At 39.3% G+C, this 18341-nt stretch overlaps 1 protein-coding gene across 8 annotated transcripts in view; it reads left to right on the top strand.

Annotated features, from left to right (window-relative positions):
* ZNF407 (zinc finger protein 407) overlaps positions 1 to 18341 on the top strand; it is a 376221-nt gene that overhangs the window by 131292 nt on the left and 226588 nt on the right. For 6 of the 8 annotated variants that reach the window (XM_019643392.1, XM_019643394.1, XM_019643393.1 and 3 more), the window contains one exon: positions 8712 to 8786. The exons of 1 other annotated variant lie outside the window; for it this stretch is intronic. In XM_019643392.1, coding sequence (XP_019498937.1) covers positions 8712 to 8786 — 75 coding nt within the window. Of the gene's footprint in view, positions 1 to 8711; positions 8791 to 18341 lie in introns of those variants that run through there. One more of the 8 variants, XM_019643399.1, reaches the window with a different exon arrangement.

Here is an 18341-nt window from a genome sequence, read left to right as displayed (position 1 = left end):
GTGAGATACTTAGAAAAGTTTTAAAATTTTTCTAAGTTTTGTTTCTTCATGAGGATTTTTCAATAAATGTATTAGCATTTATTTTCATGGATAAGCAGGAACATTCAGGAAAATAATAATTATAATTTTAAAGTATTCTTTGTAATTTTAAATGTGAGGGTATTGATAATTTGTTTTTCAAGGAAGTTGCTTCAAGTAAAATTACAAGGGTACATTTCAAATGTGGAAATAGATGGTTATAGCAAAGGGCAATAATAGCATTTCAAGAAATTGTGTCATAATATATTTGACATATAGTTTGTGGCAAAGACATACAGTTTGCCCTTGAAACACATGGATTTGAGCTGCATGGGTCTACTTATGCACGGATTTTTAAGAATATATACAGTCAGTGTATTTTTTCTTCCTTATGATTTTAACATTTTGTTTTCTCTAGCTTACTGTATTGTAAGAATATAGTATATAATACATAATAAAGTACAAAATATGTGTTAATCAGCTGTTTATGTTATCATTAAGATTTCCGATTAGGTCAACTGCAGGCCATGAGTAGCTAAGTTTTGGGGGAGTCAAAAGTAATACATGGATTTTCTACTGCCTGGGTGATCGGCACCCCAACCCCAGTGTTGTTCAAGGGTCAGCTGTACTTGGTTTGGCCTAACAATGATTTGGTAAAAGAGGTTGAGAAATGTAATTTTCAGATGTTATTTAACACTTGTTAACTTGTGAATTTTGTAGTAAACAAATATGATATAATTGTAGATTTTTCTTTTGTTTGCAAGGTATAATAAATTTTTTGACAGATTTTAATGCCTTTGAGCTTCAGGATTTTCTGTGTTCATTTACATTAACATGTTCATTAATAGGCAAAAGAATTGGATGAAAAAATTCTTTCATGAAGTCATAGTTAAACAATATTAATGGGAACCTGCTTAAAATATGTTTAGGATGGTATGTAATGCATTTCGTTTTACATATTATGTAAATGAAGTTTTGATACTTCACTTAGGTTTTGTTTTATATTATATTGTACAGCATAGTTTCCATTTTAACAACAACCATGTGATCTTGATTTCTGACACTTAGAGAGGAAAATATTTTATCTTGATTTTGTTTATAATGAAACCAACGCAATCTATTTCAGTTGGCTGCTGTTTTAATAATTATCAGCATCTTTATATTTATTTCTAAGTATAATTAATTATTCTTGCTAACTGATTCAATAGTATTTATTTTTTCTGATCTTTTTCACTGGTCATTACATTTTAGTTTGTATCTTCATCATGTGACACATTTTCTTTTAAAATTTAAGAGCTCTTTTCTAATCTCAGTGAATTTTAAAGATTACTTGGTTTTTCACTCTTTAGTTTTGAAAGATTCATTTTCATTTAGAACATCATTTATTATATTAATGGTTTGATTTGTGAACGCTTTTATTTCTGTGGTATTTTTTTTTTGTTTTCCGTGAGGGTTAGTCAGGAGATGTGGCATGGGGGGGCCATGTCGCCAGGTTTGTATTTTCAGCTTTTGTATTTTCAGCTTCTTTGCCCCATTTTCTTGAAAATGTCAGTCACTGTCTTCTCTGAGCCCCGACTTGCTCTTCTCTCCGGCTGAGCTGGTGGAGCCCACACTGCTCACGCCTTCAGTTGTGAGGAGCGTTGAGGAAGCGTCAGTGTGCTGTGTAAAATGTAACACATCATGTGGCTTTTGCTTTTTAAAATCTTACTTATTGTAGGTAAACAAAACTATAAAACTGGATCTCATGTCAGAGCAAATTTGACTGGTGTTTGCTTCTGTTTATGTATATGTCAGAACAGAAAAATGCACATACTTACATACATATATGCATACATACATAAATGGGATAACATTGTATGTAGTATTTTTGTCCTTTTACATCTAATATGCCCTGAGAAATGGTTCATATTTTTTATTGGTGCATAATATTCTAATATAATCATGCCATTACTATTGGTCATTTAGGTCGTTCTCATTTTTCATTGAGATGTAGCTTTTCCCCTTTTATTTCAGATTCTCTCTTTCTTCCAGAAATTACAAAAAGTGGTTCAGAATGACTATAGAAGACTAATATTTGCTTGCTTAGGACTCGGTGCTTTATTCTCTTCAGAAAGGGAGCACAGAATGCCCTGAGCTGAGGGGTGGTACGAACACCTCACCTATCTTTAGGGGCTGATCGTGTGATGGTGGCGTGTGGGATGAATTATGGTTGTGAGCACCTGGAAGCTATAGCACTCTGAAAAAATGGTTTGTTCTGGTGTCATTATCGTGGGAAGAGAGAAGGAAGGGCTTCAGAGGGGAAACTTGTGAAGAAACAGTTGATGACTCGTAGGTGTGAGAATATGATCAGTGAAGTGGGCAGGTGGTACAGCTGATAGAATTCAGGAGGTCTGGAGGAGGCCATCAGTGAGGGACGTCATGACTGTCAGACGTGTTCTAAGGTGCTGTCAGTTCGGTCGAGAAACGTGCCCTAGGAATGGCCTTGGGTGGGATTCGTGCTTTGGCATCGTCTGTAAAGAGGTCACGTGGCCCGGGAAATGAGTTACACTTTTGAAATAAGACTGTATGTGAATGAAAGTCCCACCTGAGAGGATGAGGCAAACGAGGAGTGATGATAGTGAGAATCCGGCAGTGATGAGAGGTGGCCTGGAGCTGGCACTAGACGCCAAGTTACGAGACGGGTTAAGGGTGTGCTGGTGGGTGGGAAGTGCACGTACACCTTCACGAGGCGCGCGACTCACAGGACGAGTGGCTTGTGCAGACACTTCTGCTTCCATGTACAAAGTGTGATCTGTTTACAGAAATGTCTTTGTCACTTGAAAATATATTACAGAATATTTCAGAATAATGAAAAGATACAATTGATTGTTACAGTGAATACTCCTGGGCCACACTGTAGTGTTTGGCACATGGCAGTCAGCTCCTCTGTGTTTACTTCCTGTGCTGTCCCCCATGTATGTATGTATTTGTGTGTCTGTTTATTTCCTAGCTTGGTACGTTGAAAGGGCCTGGACTCAGTGATCCCGGGTAGCGGTCATCACAGCCAGCACCTTCATCTTGCTTTGTAAATACACTCCTTACATAAGGTCCCAGGGCTGAGTCCAGGTCACAGCACGGTAAGGACACAGTGACCCTGGAACATCTTGGGCTGGAAAATGGGGACATGCCCGGACACCCAGAGGAGAGGTGACGAAAGGACCCAATAGCCAGCCCTAGGGGGTTTCCATTGGCCGGTTTGCGGACAGTTTGAGAATTACAAAGCATAATTATGGTAATTGATTATAAAACATGGCACAGAAAGGAAAATCTAAGAGGCCATTTAAAATGCTCTTGAAAGAGTGAGGGTGAGAGAGAGCATAAGACAGAGAGACGGGAAAATGGTGATGCTGTTTGTAGAAGAATGGCCGCTAGTAAATGTGGAGGAACGATAGAATTAGGACACTGCTCTAGTGCTCCCTCACGGGGCCTAAACCACGGGGAGATGGTCCTTACGGAGTCAGGTCGCACGCCGGCCCCTGGAGACCGCCTGCGCGCCTGCCCCTGCGCAGCCCTCCACCTTCAAGCCAGCAGCACAGCTCGCTCGGACCCTTTCACAGCTGTTCGCTCTGACCCCCTTCTGCCTCCGTCCAACACCTGTGGGTAACGTGTGATCACGCTGAGCCTGCCGGGTGATCCAGGGCAGTTGCCCTACGTTAAAGTCCGCTGATCTCGGCCTTCGTACCCTCCGCTGTGGAACCCAGCGGGTGTCAGAGCTGAGGGTGTAGACGTCGCCCGGGAGCCATTGCTCTGGTGATGGGGAGTCGGGAGGGGAAACGCACACTCACTGCGACACTGAAATCTGTAACCCATCTTTCTTTTATAGCTAAACCACTGAAACTGGAAATCAACATGTAAAACAAAAGCATAAAATAATCTTCATTTATTGTCATTTTTGGAATGGTAATACCTTATTAGCCATAAAAAGAGGCACAATGGGCTGGCCGAGTGGCACGATGGTTAAGAGCTGGCTTGGGACGCCAGAGGGCCCCGGTTCGGATCCCACATATGAGGGCCAGTGACACTGCCCTCCACAGCTAAGATGCTGAACAGCAGCTCAACCTGGAGCTGGGCTGCCGTGAGTCGCTGGTGACAGCGTAGGCTGCAGCCCCTGTGGCAGTGGGTTGCCATGGGCTACCATGTGTAGCCAGCAGCCAGCGTGAGCGGCCAGCAGCTGCTGTGAGCGGCCGTCCAGAAGCCGGCGACTGATCTGCCTCACCCAGGAACAGCGCAATGATGGTGCCAACTTGGGCCAGTGAAGCAACGTCCTCCACAACTAGACTGAAGAACAGAAGCACAGCAATTTGTCTGTTCCCCTTCCCCCAATTCCACAGCGCTGTTCCCATCCCCTAATTCCACTTTAAAAAAAAAAAAAAAGAAAGCACATTTCCCCCCTGCAAGAACCGCAGTGACTGAAAACTTCCAGTTGTATTATTGTTTAGTTCACCCAGCTTTTCACTGAGTGAATCCTGTGTTCTGACATGCGATTTGGGAAGCGTGTGGTGTAGAGGGGACCCGTTGGGGGAGCTCTGTCAATTCCAGCAGGTCCATCGTTGAGACCAAAAGAATAAATGAAAATCTTGCATCATAGTCATGTATTAACGTGATCTTGGACATTTTCTTTTAACTTCCTGTGTTACTGTGTTTAGAGTTTAACTTGTTTAAAGCAAACGCGTTTAATTTGTTTTTCCTGTCCTGATCATCAGAAATTTTCTAGTTGGATATTATAAGCCTGTCTTTCCGGGGCATCTTGACCTTATTAGAGAGATGAGGGAACAAATACAAACAGTGAGGATTCAGGAAGCGCGTTCTGCTCCTCTTTGCTTTCCTCGAGTTCGGGAGAACAGCCTGTGCAGACCCGATGCTGGCCCTGCATCCAACACCTGACTTGGACGGCGTGTCGCGGAATGCCCGTGTGTCACGGCTCTTCTCTGTGCTCATGGCTTTGTGTTTTACTTACTTTAATAGGGCAGTCAGATAATCTTCTGAGACTCTCAAGTTGAAATAATTCTCCAGTGATAAAACCCAAGGAAGTCGAGGAAGAGGGAGGTTTTTATTTTATGGATATATAGTATAAGAACATTTATTTGAAAATTAGGAGATATGTGAAATTTTTGTAGTGAAAAGTAGAAACCTATAGCTAGGATGTGAATGTTAACACTGTGCGGTTCTTTTGACATCAAAAACAATTTTAAGTGATGCTATTTCAGGCAATTATAGATACTTGGAAATCAATCATATTTAAGAAACACTTTTTTATTATTTCAAGGTGTTCCTTTGATTGTCAGGCACTTGCCAGATGGATAGCCTCAGAGAGGTTATTTCTAGCATGGATTTTGCCCTTCGCCTCAAGAGCAGTAGATTCACCCTCCACTTGGATGGATGTCACTGGGTTCCTTGTTGATCATGTCCCAAACTAACATTCTCCTTCAGCCCATCTCCGTCTTCCCCAGGCCAAAAACTTGCATGTTCCCTTTGACTCCACGTCCAGTCCATGTGGACGCGTGGTCGGCTCTAATCAGGAGTGTATATTTAGAATTTGATCAGGTGTCTCGTCTACTGCCAGCCCTTGGTCCGAGCCACTGTCATCTTTGCCTGGACTATTGCAAGAGCGTCAATGCACCCCTCTTCTTTCTCTCCCCTGCCCCCCCACCCCCCCTATTCCATTCTAAACAGAACAACTAGAGGAGCCTGTTGAAATGTGAGTCTGATATGTCTGCGATGCTGTCCACTCCCTCAGAGTACAAGCCCAGGCTGTCGTCGCCCATGAGGGTGGTGGCCTGATGGACTCCCTCTGCCCTTGGCCTCACTGCACCTCATGTCTGAGGACAGGCCCCCAGGCGCGCACCCCAGGCCTCCGTGGCCGCCTTTCTGGGCGGTGCTCCTTCATGTGCCCAGCTCCCCAACCCTCTTACTCACAGATCACACTCCTGAGCTGCCCAAATGGAAAGTTTCCATCCCCTGCTGACATTTCAGATCTTGCTTTTCGATTTCTTCTTCCTGCCCTTTACCACTATTTAAAATGCTCTCTGTTTTAGTTTTTGTTCTTGTTGTCCGTTTCCCTCTCTAGGTTTTACATTTTCTGAGGCGGGGAGTTTCGTTTGTTTGCTCACCTGTGCGCCACAGCTGCCTAGAACTGTTGTTACATGGAGAAGGTCCTACTAAGTGCATGAATTAACGTGCGCACGCGTGACTGGCGGTACCCATGCAGGAGTGGGTGGGCTTAGTTCTGCTTCATCCTGTCGAGAGGCTGCATGTCATGGACTGAAAGTGCCACGAAGGGACAGCTTTGTCTGACTTGACCTGGCACCTGCGGAACCTATGGCTGGCACGTAGTAGATGCTCAGTGCACGTGTGCACAGCAAATGACGGCACAGAGGCATGAGTATTCGCGGGCTCCATCAAGGCACTGCGGATACACAGCTTTTCAGATCTGGGATTATTTTTATTTATGTCTGGCGGTAGCTAGATTACAAATTTTCCTAAACAGTTATTATGTTAGAAATATGAAAACGGTACTGTGATGATGGCAGTGAAGGGGAGGCTGCATTCTGTAATCACAAATTGCTGGCAGTGTTATGTCTGTGTAGGTGGGAAGTTTATCTCGTCAGTCCTGCGTGGCTTATAGTCTTTCCCTGAGGTAACTGAGACTTTTACACTACTTGTGCTTTAGTTAGACCAAATTTAAAGAATTTATACTTTGAATCTGATTTTGGTTGAATACATAGTTTGCATTTGACTATAACTCTGTGTGTTTTAGTATTATACATTTTTCCCATAATAAAAATTGTAATCCCTCTAAATATTTAGTATTCTATTTAGCAGATAATGTAAGCATGTTATAGGTAGAAGCTTTCCCTTCCTGTGTTCTTTTGTTTGTTCCCCTGAACAGTGTAATATTTTTGTTTCAATTCTGAAAACTTAAACATTTTAATTAATAAAAGTTTTTCTTTTACAAACTGCACTGTGGTTTCTAAGCTCAGGTCTCTTAAGCTGCACTTGGTCATGTAAATAAGCTGTGCTTCGCAACTTTGGGCGCTTGACCTTGGCTCTTGGCTGTTAGCTTTATGTTTTTTTAATTATAGGAAAATAGAGGACAGTAGGGAAGTTACGACTTAAATGGACTCTTGTTATTACTGTATTCTCTTTTATGGAAATGAAAAATGTTATTTATTTTGTCCAAATCAAGCAGAAACTAATATAGAATATCTTGAACTGTTAATTTTGCTGAGCATTTAATATCATCACAGTTTGGTTGTTTATATGTAGTAATTATTTCTCTGTTTTAATGATGGATGGTGTGATCAGTTATTGATAGTTGTAAAGCATGCATTGTCCACAGTTGTTACCTAATAGATAAAAAAGAAAGTGTTCTTTTTGGTACATACAAATGCATTATTTGAATCATGAAGTCATAGTCATTTAAAAAATACAAATATGTTTTCTTAGCCTTAAAACTGAGATTCTGTATAATGTATGAAAATAGCCAAAAGAGACTGTACATATAAGAAAAGGAGTGTTCACAGTTTCAGGAATTGGTTCAGTTGGGGTCTTGACGCGCCTCTTCCGTAGGCCAGGGCTTTACAGCCTGATGCTGCTCGTTTGTGCAGACATGTCCAGATGAATTCAGTGTGTAACGTTAAGAATCATATAACATGCCAATTTGATTTGTAGCCCTTCATATCATAGAATGCTAATTAAAATCATATTTTTGCATATGTCATGCCTTTCATGTACATATGCAAATGGACTATTGCCTTTCAGCTATTAGTAATTAACTTTATGAAGGACAGCTGTAATACATAATTAACAAAAATGTTTGCAAGCCCTTTTATACTGAAAGTTACAACAGTAAAAATTATTTTTTCTTATCAAGAGAGCCATTGGAGCCTGATGCTTCTGAGTGAGATCTAAATTGTTTTAAATAATCACACAACGTAATTCAGTTGATGTTGCACTGTACTCAGTAGAAGGATGGAGCTCCATGGGCGGGCTGCAGGTTCCTGTCCGTTTCATATTTATGTCAACAAAATTGAATTAAGTAAGCTGATTGGTGTATAAAATAAGATAGCATGTCAGCTAATACTTTTTGTTTGTTGTAGCTATTGATATCTTCTTGGCACTTCAGTGCTTTTTTTTTTTTTGCATATGCAGCAGACAGAGTAAACGTGTATATAATTTTTAAAAACATCTCTTCAAATTATTACCATGTATTTAGGGAAACTTCGTCAAGGCTATTCATTCTGTCTTTTATAGTCTATTAAATATTTAATAAAATGACAGTTTCTGTAGTTGTTTCATGATTGAAGTGTGTGATGAACTAATGGGCAGTGAATGTTATACTGAAGTATTGCTGTATCTTTCTTACTAACTGGCAGTGAGGGCAGTGGCTGAAGAAGTAAAATCATTTTGGTCAGATTTGTACCCTCAAATAAGAAGATGAAACTCATCAGTTTAAATACAGTTACTTCCCTGGGTTTTCAAGTATTACAGTGTATTTTGTTTGTCTGCAAGCTTTTTGTTTAGCAAGAGTGCCTTTTGTAATGTGCATTTTCACGTTACATCCATATATAAATACCGACTTTAAAATACTTTTTGTACTTAATTCTAGCAGAGTCAAGTTTTGGTTCTATAATTACTGTTATTTCTTTTTTTAGGGTTGCTTTTGTAATGAAGAAGCACCTAAATACTCACCTACTAGGCAAACATGGAGTTGGCACCCCAAAAGAAAGGTAATTTTCATTCTTTTTTTTATTTTACCAATATAATTGTATTTTCATTTTGGGATTTTCTTAATAAGGTGACCTCTAGAATTTTGATCAAGTCGGTTCACATGTTCTGCATTTGTTGATGCCATTCTCCATTTACTGTCATATTTTAATGTTAGAAAAACCCAGTGTAAAATACTTGAAAGGATTTGAGGGACTTTGAATTTGTGCGTTTGTAAGACAACCTTGAAACAGTAGAAGAGTTAAATTGGAGGGGATTGACCACTGCAAGTGCATTAGCATGAGCTAAAATAAATGTGTAAATCTTAATCTTGTCTATTTTTCCCTATGTTTTTATTGTGAGGTTTTAAAATAACATCTTAAAATTATTACGGTAGAATTAAAAATGGCTGATGTTAAGAAAGAAATACATCTTGTGTCATCCCCAAAATAATACTACAGTTGCCATGTCATGAAAAATAACACTACAATTATTATGTCGTCAACTGCCAGGTTTTCTTTTTCGTTGCTACTGTATCATAATTAGCCTCATCACATAGACTTAATTTTATCAGGTGAACTGAAATATAATAATGTCAGATACCAGGTGAGCTTGGCTACTTTTTTAAAATGTGCAACTCACTCAGACCTAGTACAGGCACTCTCCCTTTCCTTCAAAGACTTGGTAGATTTTCGACTTTCGCTAAATCCTCCAAGATGGTACCTGAAATTCTAGACACTCCTGGAAACTTGTTTCTTTAATACTATTTTAAAATGTCGGTAATGATGCAATTTATTCTACCATTCCATAACCTAGGTCCTCTTCTGCTATAGTTTTAAATGTTTAATTGTCTTTTAAAAAGTTTAAAATGACCTTATAGTATTTTCTATGTTTACAAGGAATTTAACTTGACTTTTCTATTGGAGGCATATTGTTTTCTGTAGCATTTTCGTTTGAACATGACTACTTTGTCAAAATTTGGGATGTAACATATGCCTACTTTTTACCTTTGGTTTCTTATACTTTGTAACATTCTTTTGGATTGTTGGAAAAGTCATGACGTGTTTTTCTATGTTTTTCAATGTAAAAATTCGTCGTGACTTTCCTGACGACCCAATATTTAATTTGAGCCAAAATGTATGTGTTGAACACATCCTGACTGCATTATTCTTGAAATTCAAAGAATTCTATGTTACTTAAATTGTAATTTGGGACTTATTATGTTTCATTAGTTCAAACATATGTTTCATAAATATTTAAGAAAGCGGAAACAAAGCATATTTAATTTCGATGTTCTCGTTTTCACATGTATTATCTCAATCCTTCTGTGACTTTATTAGCAGTGTATTATTATTCCAGTTTTATAGATCTAAGGACTGGGATTCAGGAATATACAACAATGTATTCAATATCTCACAATTAATAATTGTTAGAATTGTTATTTTTCTGACTCTAATTCCTGTGGTCTTCCTCATGCTAATTACATTATCTCACATTGAGAATCTTTACATGTAGGTACTTAGGGTGTTTTAGTCACAAAACACATTTGAATGAAAACAGTCTAGATCAGATAATTAGTAAAAAGAAAATAGTTCTCTACTGTATAACTAGTATACCTTTTATGAATGCAAATGTATCAGTTTGCTTTTATTTAGGAATTTAAAAAATTAATTAAAAATTTGAGTACATGTCCATATTGTTTCATATTAATGAAAGATTCATCACATCATATATATATCATTTATCCTTTAATCACCTTAAAAATAGTAGCTACTTCCTATGTATTTGCATAGGAGTTTGAAAATCCCAGATGTGCTGTTGGTTTTTCTGTTTCCCTTTTCCTGTGCATTCCAGAAATACACACTCTTTCACTTTAACTTATTGCAGCCCCTAATACATAAAAGGAATCTAGAAAGAGGCAAGAGAAAGATTGCCTGTCTTCCTCCCCTTTGAGATATGGTGAGCTTTTTCTCCATCACTGATACGATTTTTGTCCTAAAATTAGGAAATGAATGTCAAATGGGAAAGTACACCCCATCTTCTATTTATTACCTGCTAAGTAGTGCAGGTTCAGCTAAACGTAACATCTTTGATTGAATTGTGTTTCCTAATAAAATCTCCATGTTTCGGGATACTTCTTGTTTATGCTGTCTGTTTATAGGACATTCCCTCTTCCTCTATGGAAACACAGAGCTGGAATGCCCAACTTCAAGCAGCGTAGATTCCAGCAGACGGGAACACTAAGATTTAAGTACCAAAACCTAGCGTAGGAAACGCCGGAAGCTCCCGTTCTTCCATTCAGCCTCCCTCCATTCCTCGGAGAGGGAATTGAGGCCTTTTAATGGTTTTAGGAAACAAAGAAACTCTTTATCAGCATGTTGAACCGTCACTTTGGGCATAACTGTTCTCTAAATTCAGTTAGCCATTTTTTTCTTACCTATTTAAAACGTTAATGTCGTGGCTATAATTTTGCAAGCTTGCTATATTTTAATTTCTTCGGGACAGTGTAATCAGTTTATTTTTTTATGTTTTGAATTTGATTCTTGCCTCTTATGCATTGCATATTATAGCAAATAGTAATAGAAGTTAGCTAAATAGACTGTGACAATTAAATTAATAATGCATTTTGTTTGCAAGTATTTAGACCTTGTGCTTTCACTGATATATGCAAAAATGATAATTTATTACATATAAATTCACATACTTACACTATAGTGTGATGAACCAATAAATTTTGTCAGCATGATTGTCATTAGCAACAGAAAACTAAATAATTTCAGATATTTTTTTGACTCCACCAACACCTGAAGTGATGGCTTGTATAAGAACATATTTTTTTTTTGTCCCTAAATTTGCATGCACTTATTTCAAGGTAGTACACTGCTGTATTTCTGAAATCTTGTACACTCAAATATAAACAACTAAATAGCTACATTCAATTCACTTTCCAGAATAATAAACTCCAATTAATTTGCAAGTTCATTCTGGAGTATTCCCTATTTTAACTAAATAATTCTCTTTGTAATATCGTAAGCAAAGCATCTTTATGACTTTAAATTCGCTGGTGGTGATCTAGACAATGAGCTTCTCCACAGCTATCACAACTGAAACAGCCGTAATAAGCGTATCTGTGTGAAAGCCAGGTGCGCATTCGGATGGAGAGCGATGGTGTTCTTAGTTCAGTGCCTGGAAATCAGATGCGCTTTGAGTGACTGTGAATGGGGGTTGCGGGGAAAAGACTCAATGGGAACTTCCGATCTGATACGTTGCTCTGTGGTGCCCGGACACTGCCAGGAGCTGCCAGCACTGGCAGCAGCTCAGGAGGGAGGCTGGTAATGCCCCCAAACCACTGTTACCAATAACGGACTTGACACTGGATATGAGCACCAGAGAGTCTCAGAGTTAAACAGTTTCACAGTCAAAAGGAATGGGTCTGCTTCTTCCAGTTACTGGTGACTGTCCAGAGCGAAGCCTTGGTATTGTTTTCAGTGAAGCAGTTGCCTGGGGACTCTGTGAGGGTTACAGATCTCTGACCGTTTAGCTGTGGGGTGTGTTGGGGCTTCTGGGGGTGGGCTCAGGGCGGGTCCGTTTTTATTCCAGCCATTGGTTTCCCCCAGGCCTTCTTCAAGTGCCTGAGTCCTGACATTTGTGCTGGCTCCTCCCCCTTTCTTAGACATTTGGGACTTTTGGTTAGTCACCTTTCTTTATCAGCACCTTCAATCTTACCAAGAAGTAAAATCTTTCCCCTCAGTCTTTATACATGCTAAATATCACTTAGCCTAATTGTGGGATAGAAATACTGACAGCTGTCATACTGGCTCTGATTTGTTGTAGGCCATCAATATATGACACGACACTGTGAGTTGTTTGCCATCTGTCTCGTCTCCTTTTATTTCTCACCTTTCCCCAAAACTTTTATATTTATATGTAAAATTGTATGGAAGTATCATTGTTTTCTCTTTTTCAGTTTAGATGTAAGCCTCACCTTTTTTCTTAAAACATGAAAGTGTCACCCGAAACCCAACATTCTTAGGAAAAGCATGTATACATGCACACACGCAGTTCTGTTAGCTCTGTTAGCCATACTTTGGGTCGATTAGAAAGTTAGGCTACTTTTCAAGAGAGAATAATACATTGTATAAAAACTCTAAATTCAAAAGAGGTTCTATTGTAGTAATGAGATTAACTCCTGTTGTTACTTTACTATCCATTTTCAAGAAATGATTTGCTTTTGGCTAAGTTGTTACTGCTGCGTGTATTTTATTAAAGGATCAATAGTTTTCCTCAGTGTTTTATTCTGGGTGGATTCCTGTAAGGTACATACTGTCCTCTGAGCATTGAAATGGGTATCTAGTTCTCATCGATGCGCTGAGCTGTGTTATCCGTGTTGTCTGTCCTTCATATCATCTCTCTCGAGTGTTCTTTACAAAACGCATCAGCCGCTTCCTGCCCTGTGGCTTTGGGCTTGTGCTCCTGGTCACCCGCTGCTTAACGGTCTTCCCCTCGTCAAATGGGTGGCAGTCTTTTTTCTTTTCCGTGAGGGCCAAATTAGGAAAAATAAAGTATTTATGGGTTCCTCTCTGCTTTAAAAAGTATGTACACCAGCAGTAACTCTGTTGAGCCCAAACGGAGGAAAAACGTATCAGTTCTTTCTCTCTCGGATTGTTTATTTTACTGAGTGGGGAGATGGTTATATTTGAATGGCTTAATATTGCTATCGCATGAGCTGAGGACTCCCTTTCTTCTTCTTCTCCCGTTCCTCCATCTGTGGACAGTATGCGGTATACAAATACTATGCTATGACCATTTGACATGGTTTTATTGTGAAAAAGTGGGATTGAGTAAGCAGCCTGCTGAATTATTATTTTTACATGGAAAGATAGATAGAAGTCACATCAGTTCATCTAAAGCAAGGGGTATTATTTTTAGAAAATTTCCCTTTGTATTTTCCTGACTTAAACTGACAATTTATTAAGGTACATAAGGAGATCAGTATTTATTTTCCATCAGAGTTATCTTGTCAGCTTGTGGGCAGTATTTCGAAATTAAGTGGATAATTTAGATGTTCTCTGGTTGCTTTATGAGAAATGTTTTCTTCCTGAAATGGGTATTTTCTAACTCATATATTAGAGATTTTCCAGGTGAAAGTTAAGAAAAGTAAGTCTCAGTGGGTTGGGAAGTTGGGAGCTCAGCCCTTTGTTTGTTTGTAGAAGTTTCCATCTGACTCTTCTGGGGAGGTGTTTGGACCTGGCCCAGATAATTCTCATGGTGCATCTCTGAGGGGATAGAAAACCCTCTTTTCACCCTCAGAACTTCCGTGGGTTCCTCAGCTTCTGTGAAGAACTGCAAAGGTCGGTGCACCTCAGCTGTGTCTCCAGAAGCTAAGGATTCTGTGTCTGTCAGATAACTTACTTTCTGTCCAGAATACACATTCCTTCCTTTCATCCTTCAGTCAGTCCCCTCAGGAGAGAGCCGCCTTTCTTCACGGCATTGTTTTTGTTGCCTTCCTCCAGTAAAATGGACTTTACTGATTTTGTACTTAGTTTTTATGACAATGCCTTAAATAAAGGAATGTTTTAAGAAGTCACTTCTAAAACTTGGTTCTTTATTGTAAAGTTAGTTCTCAGACTATGTCCTGTCATCCTTGTGAGATGCGACGGGGCAATTTTCTCTCTGGTGTTTATTCCAGGGGAGGTTGTACCTTTCTGAAACAACATGTCATTTTGGTGTTAGGTGCTCGTGGAACGTGTCTGTAACTGAGTTTTCCCCTTTACATTTACTGCTGGGAAGCTCAGCGCCAAAATTGGAACCCACCTCCAAAAAGCACGGTGGGTTTCATGGAACATGCTTTATTTACTGCTTTTATTTCTGGTTCCATCTTTTTTTCTTTTCTGGGAAATTTTCATTTCATGTGAGTGATATATTGTAACAGCTTTACATAAATTAAGGCAAGTTGTGCAGTGGGCATTTTCATAAAGTTGGGTCAGTATTTGTCTGGGGAGTACATGTGAGGTATGACAATAAAGTTCGCGAACTCATCCTAGAGAAAGTGCCACACACCTCATTGCTGAATATCACAATGGTCACCTTCGAAGTCCTCCCCTTGGGAAGCTATGCACCAACACTAGCGCCTAGTCCACCCTTCAAAGCAATTTTGGAACGCTTTTTCTGGAATGGCCATCAGAGCTGTCATTGTATTACCCTTGATGTCCTGAATGTCATCAAAATGTCTTCCTTTCAATATTTCCTTTATCTTAGGGTAAAGAAAGAAGTCATTGGGGACCAGGTCAAGTGAGTATGGAGGGTGTTCCAACACAGTTACTTGTTTACTGGCTAAAAACTCCCTCACAGACAGTGCCGTGTGAGCTGGTACATTGTCGTGATGCAAGAGCCATGAATTGTTGGCGAAAAGTTCAGGTTGTCTAACTTTTTCACGCAGCCTTTTCAGCACTTCCAAATAGTAAACTTGGTTAACTGTTTATCCAGTTGGTACAAATTCATAATGAATCATTCCTTTGATATCAAAAAAGGTTAGCAACATCATTGCACCAAGTTCGGGAACTTAATTGTCAGACCTTGTATCTTCTTCTATTTGGTTGGTTGCCTCTTTGTTTTGCTGATGGTCTTTCATTGTGCAGAAGCTTTTTAGTTTGATTTAGTCCTTTCTATTTTTGCTTTTACTTCCCTTGACTTTGAAGCCAAATGGAACAGAATTGAGATCCCAGAAATGAATCCACATATATATGGGTAGATAGTTTTCAACAGAGGAGCCAAAAACATGCAATGGAGAAAAGAAAGCTTCTTCAATAAATGGCGCTGGAAAAATGAGAAAGTCACATGAAAAAAAATGAATCTAGATTGCTATCTGTCACCATATACCAGAATTAACTAAAAATGGATCAAAGACCTAAACATAAGACCTGAAACAATAAATTGCATAGAAGAAAGCATAGGTGCTAAACACCTACAATGTTTTTGGCTGTTCTTTTTAAAATTTTACTTAAACTGCTTTTAAAACACTGGGGCTTATACATCTGGACTCTGACTAAAATACGCCGTAAGCTCTTGTCTTCGTTCCCAGTCACTGCCAGAATTAAAAAGAACAAAAGCCTGTATGTTCTCTGCAGCCTTCAATTATGGTTAATTACCAACTTTATACAGTTTCATTATATGCACTGACTTTTTGTGAGAGGTTCTTTATATTCATGACGTCTTGGTAGTTGCTTATAAAAGTCCAAGATGAAAATTTTTCCTGAGGAATTTTCAGGAAACTTACAACCTTTCTGAAGTCATTTTTGTAAAGTTGGATCAAAGCAATTTGATCATCCATTTTAACAGGTTTGAAACAAGGTGTTTATTTCATTATGCTACAGAGTGCAACAGGAAAATCAAGAATCACATAGGTTATTCTCTAAGATATCCCCTCCCCCCATTTCAGGCTCCTGAGGTCACTTGAGTAATAAGCTGTGAGCTGAAAGCAAAGGGCCATAACACTGTGCGGCCTCGCCCTTAAGGTCACAGGAGGAAGCAGGCGGATGGGCATGTTCCCCATGAGGCCTGTCGGCCCTGTCGTAAACCTGAGACAGACACAATGGTTGCCTCTCGTTCCAGCTAATTCTTTATTCCGTCTCAAAAGAATCACGATGCTGATCGCTGTTTACTAAGATATCAGCACCTCCTAAGGTTGAATCATATGAAATCAACACTTAGGTTAAAAGCCATCAGATATTGGTATTTTCATACAAGTCAACCAAATTCTATTAGAACTGTTTCTAGCATATGCTGCTACTGTAGAGATCTGCTTTTCAGGGAAATAATCTTTTCCATTGAGTTTTAATGTAGTCCGTTCCTTTCTTGTTCTGTGGATCATGATTTCTTAGACATAGCATCATATGGTGAGTTTGATACAGAAATTGGGTCAAGGGGAAATGAAAAGCTATCTGAGCATACTCTGTTGAATATTAACACACTGTGTCCTACTGAAAGCCATGCCACCAGCCTTGTATTTTTCCGAGGCCCAGGTTCCGTCTCACTTGCTGTGTGAGTCCTCTCCTCGACTTCTATCCTGTGTAATCACTCCTTCTCCTTGGAAGGCCAGTGTGCACCGAGCACACACCCAGTTACGTTTTCCTTTTAAACCGGGTGAGTGCTCTGCCTACAGCACGTAGTTCTTGAGAGCCTGTTGGCGACTTCCCTGCCCTGCCTCAGCTGTGCAGAGAGGGTGACTGACACTCAGTGAATATTCATAGATTTAAGATATTAAAATCTTGACATTGTTTTCAAGATGAAGTTTTTCTTAGCTGGTCTAATATATGATTTATAGTCACATTATAAAAAAGGTTCTGCAAACAAGTGTAGTCTTATGTAACTATATACATCCTACCTCTTAATGGGGTCAAGTGCGCGCGCTGAGTTGCTGTGGCTTTCTGATGCCGAGGGTGACACCTGTTCTCATTCTCCAGGGTTATGGCGAAGCGGACATGAATTGACAGTTATGCAAATTTTAAAAATATACTACCTATGTATATACACACAGCATTTTATCATTTAAAAAGTACTTGTTTTTAGATGAGAACATATTAAAGAAGTTTTCAGCTGCTGAGGTCTACATAATATCTGTGCCGCCTTTTCGTGCTAATCTGGCGGAGCAAAGAATTATGAGAAACAACAGATTCAGCAGAACATATGTACAAGTTTTTTAATTTAAATTAGACCCAAATTTTCTTTGAAGTTAATTAAGATGATTATTTCCCCACTCATTCTCACAGTAATGTTCAGAAGGTCTCTTTCTCTTTTCATATTTATAATTGTGTAACATGAATGTGCCATATATTTTTGGCAACTAGAAAGTGGCAGACTTATTGCTAGATATCAGGCCTTTTAAATTTATACCTTTGCTTTTTTGAAAAAATACATTGTTTATATGACAGTCTGATTTTCAAGATGAAGAAAAATTTGAGCAAAGGGATTAGCCTCATATCTTGGTTACCAGTACTTATGGTACTAGCCCTCTATGAACGTTTTTCAGTGTCAGTGAACTTTTGAGTTCTTTGATTAAAAAGAAGGAAAAAAAATCCTGCATAGAACATAGCCATGTAAAACCACTGAAAGCTGGGGTGCTCTGTGAATCTGGACGAGGCCCCAAAGAGCATGTCAGTGGTGGGGCTGCTTCTCTGCATCTCCACAGAAGCTGTGGGTTCCTGATTGCATTAAAGAAAATCTTGTCATATATAGAGCTCTGTCACTTGTACAGGAAGCCATTGACGTGTGCGATTTAACACTCACGATATTGTTGATGTCTGTGTGATGAGTCCTCATTTAAATTTCTGTGACGTTCTGGTTTGAGTCAGACATGCTTGGAAGCCACTGAGCCATGGCTCCTAACCTTGCTGGTGGGAGAAGCCAGCCTTCAGATCTCAGGGCAGCTTCAGTCACTGCTCTCTGCATGTCACAGGCACCAGATGCCTCTGAAGAAGGGATTAAGACCAAAACAGTTCAGTCAAACAGATCCAGTTGTCGGAGTTGATGAAAATGGGGGGGGGGGGGGGAAAAGCATGTAACCATTCTTAGGTAGAAAT

This window comes from Hipposideros armiger, unplaced genomic scaffold, assembly GCF_001890085.2.
Source record: "Hipposideros armiger isolate ML-2016 unplaced genomic scaffold, ASM189008v1 scaffold_77, whole genome shotgun sequence".
NCBI lineage: Eukaryota > Metazoa > Chordata > Mammalia > Chiroptera > Hipposideridae > Hipposideros > Hipposideros armiger.
The sequence above is the reverse complement of the archived record's forward strand: the minus strand, read 5'-3'. Positions and strand labels throughout refer to the sequence as shown.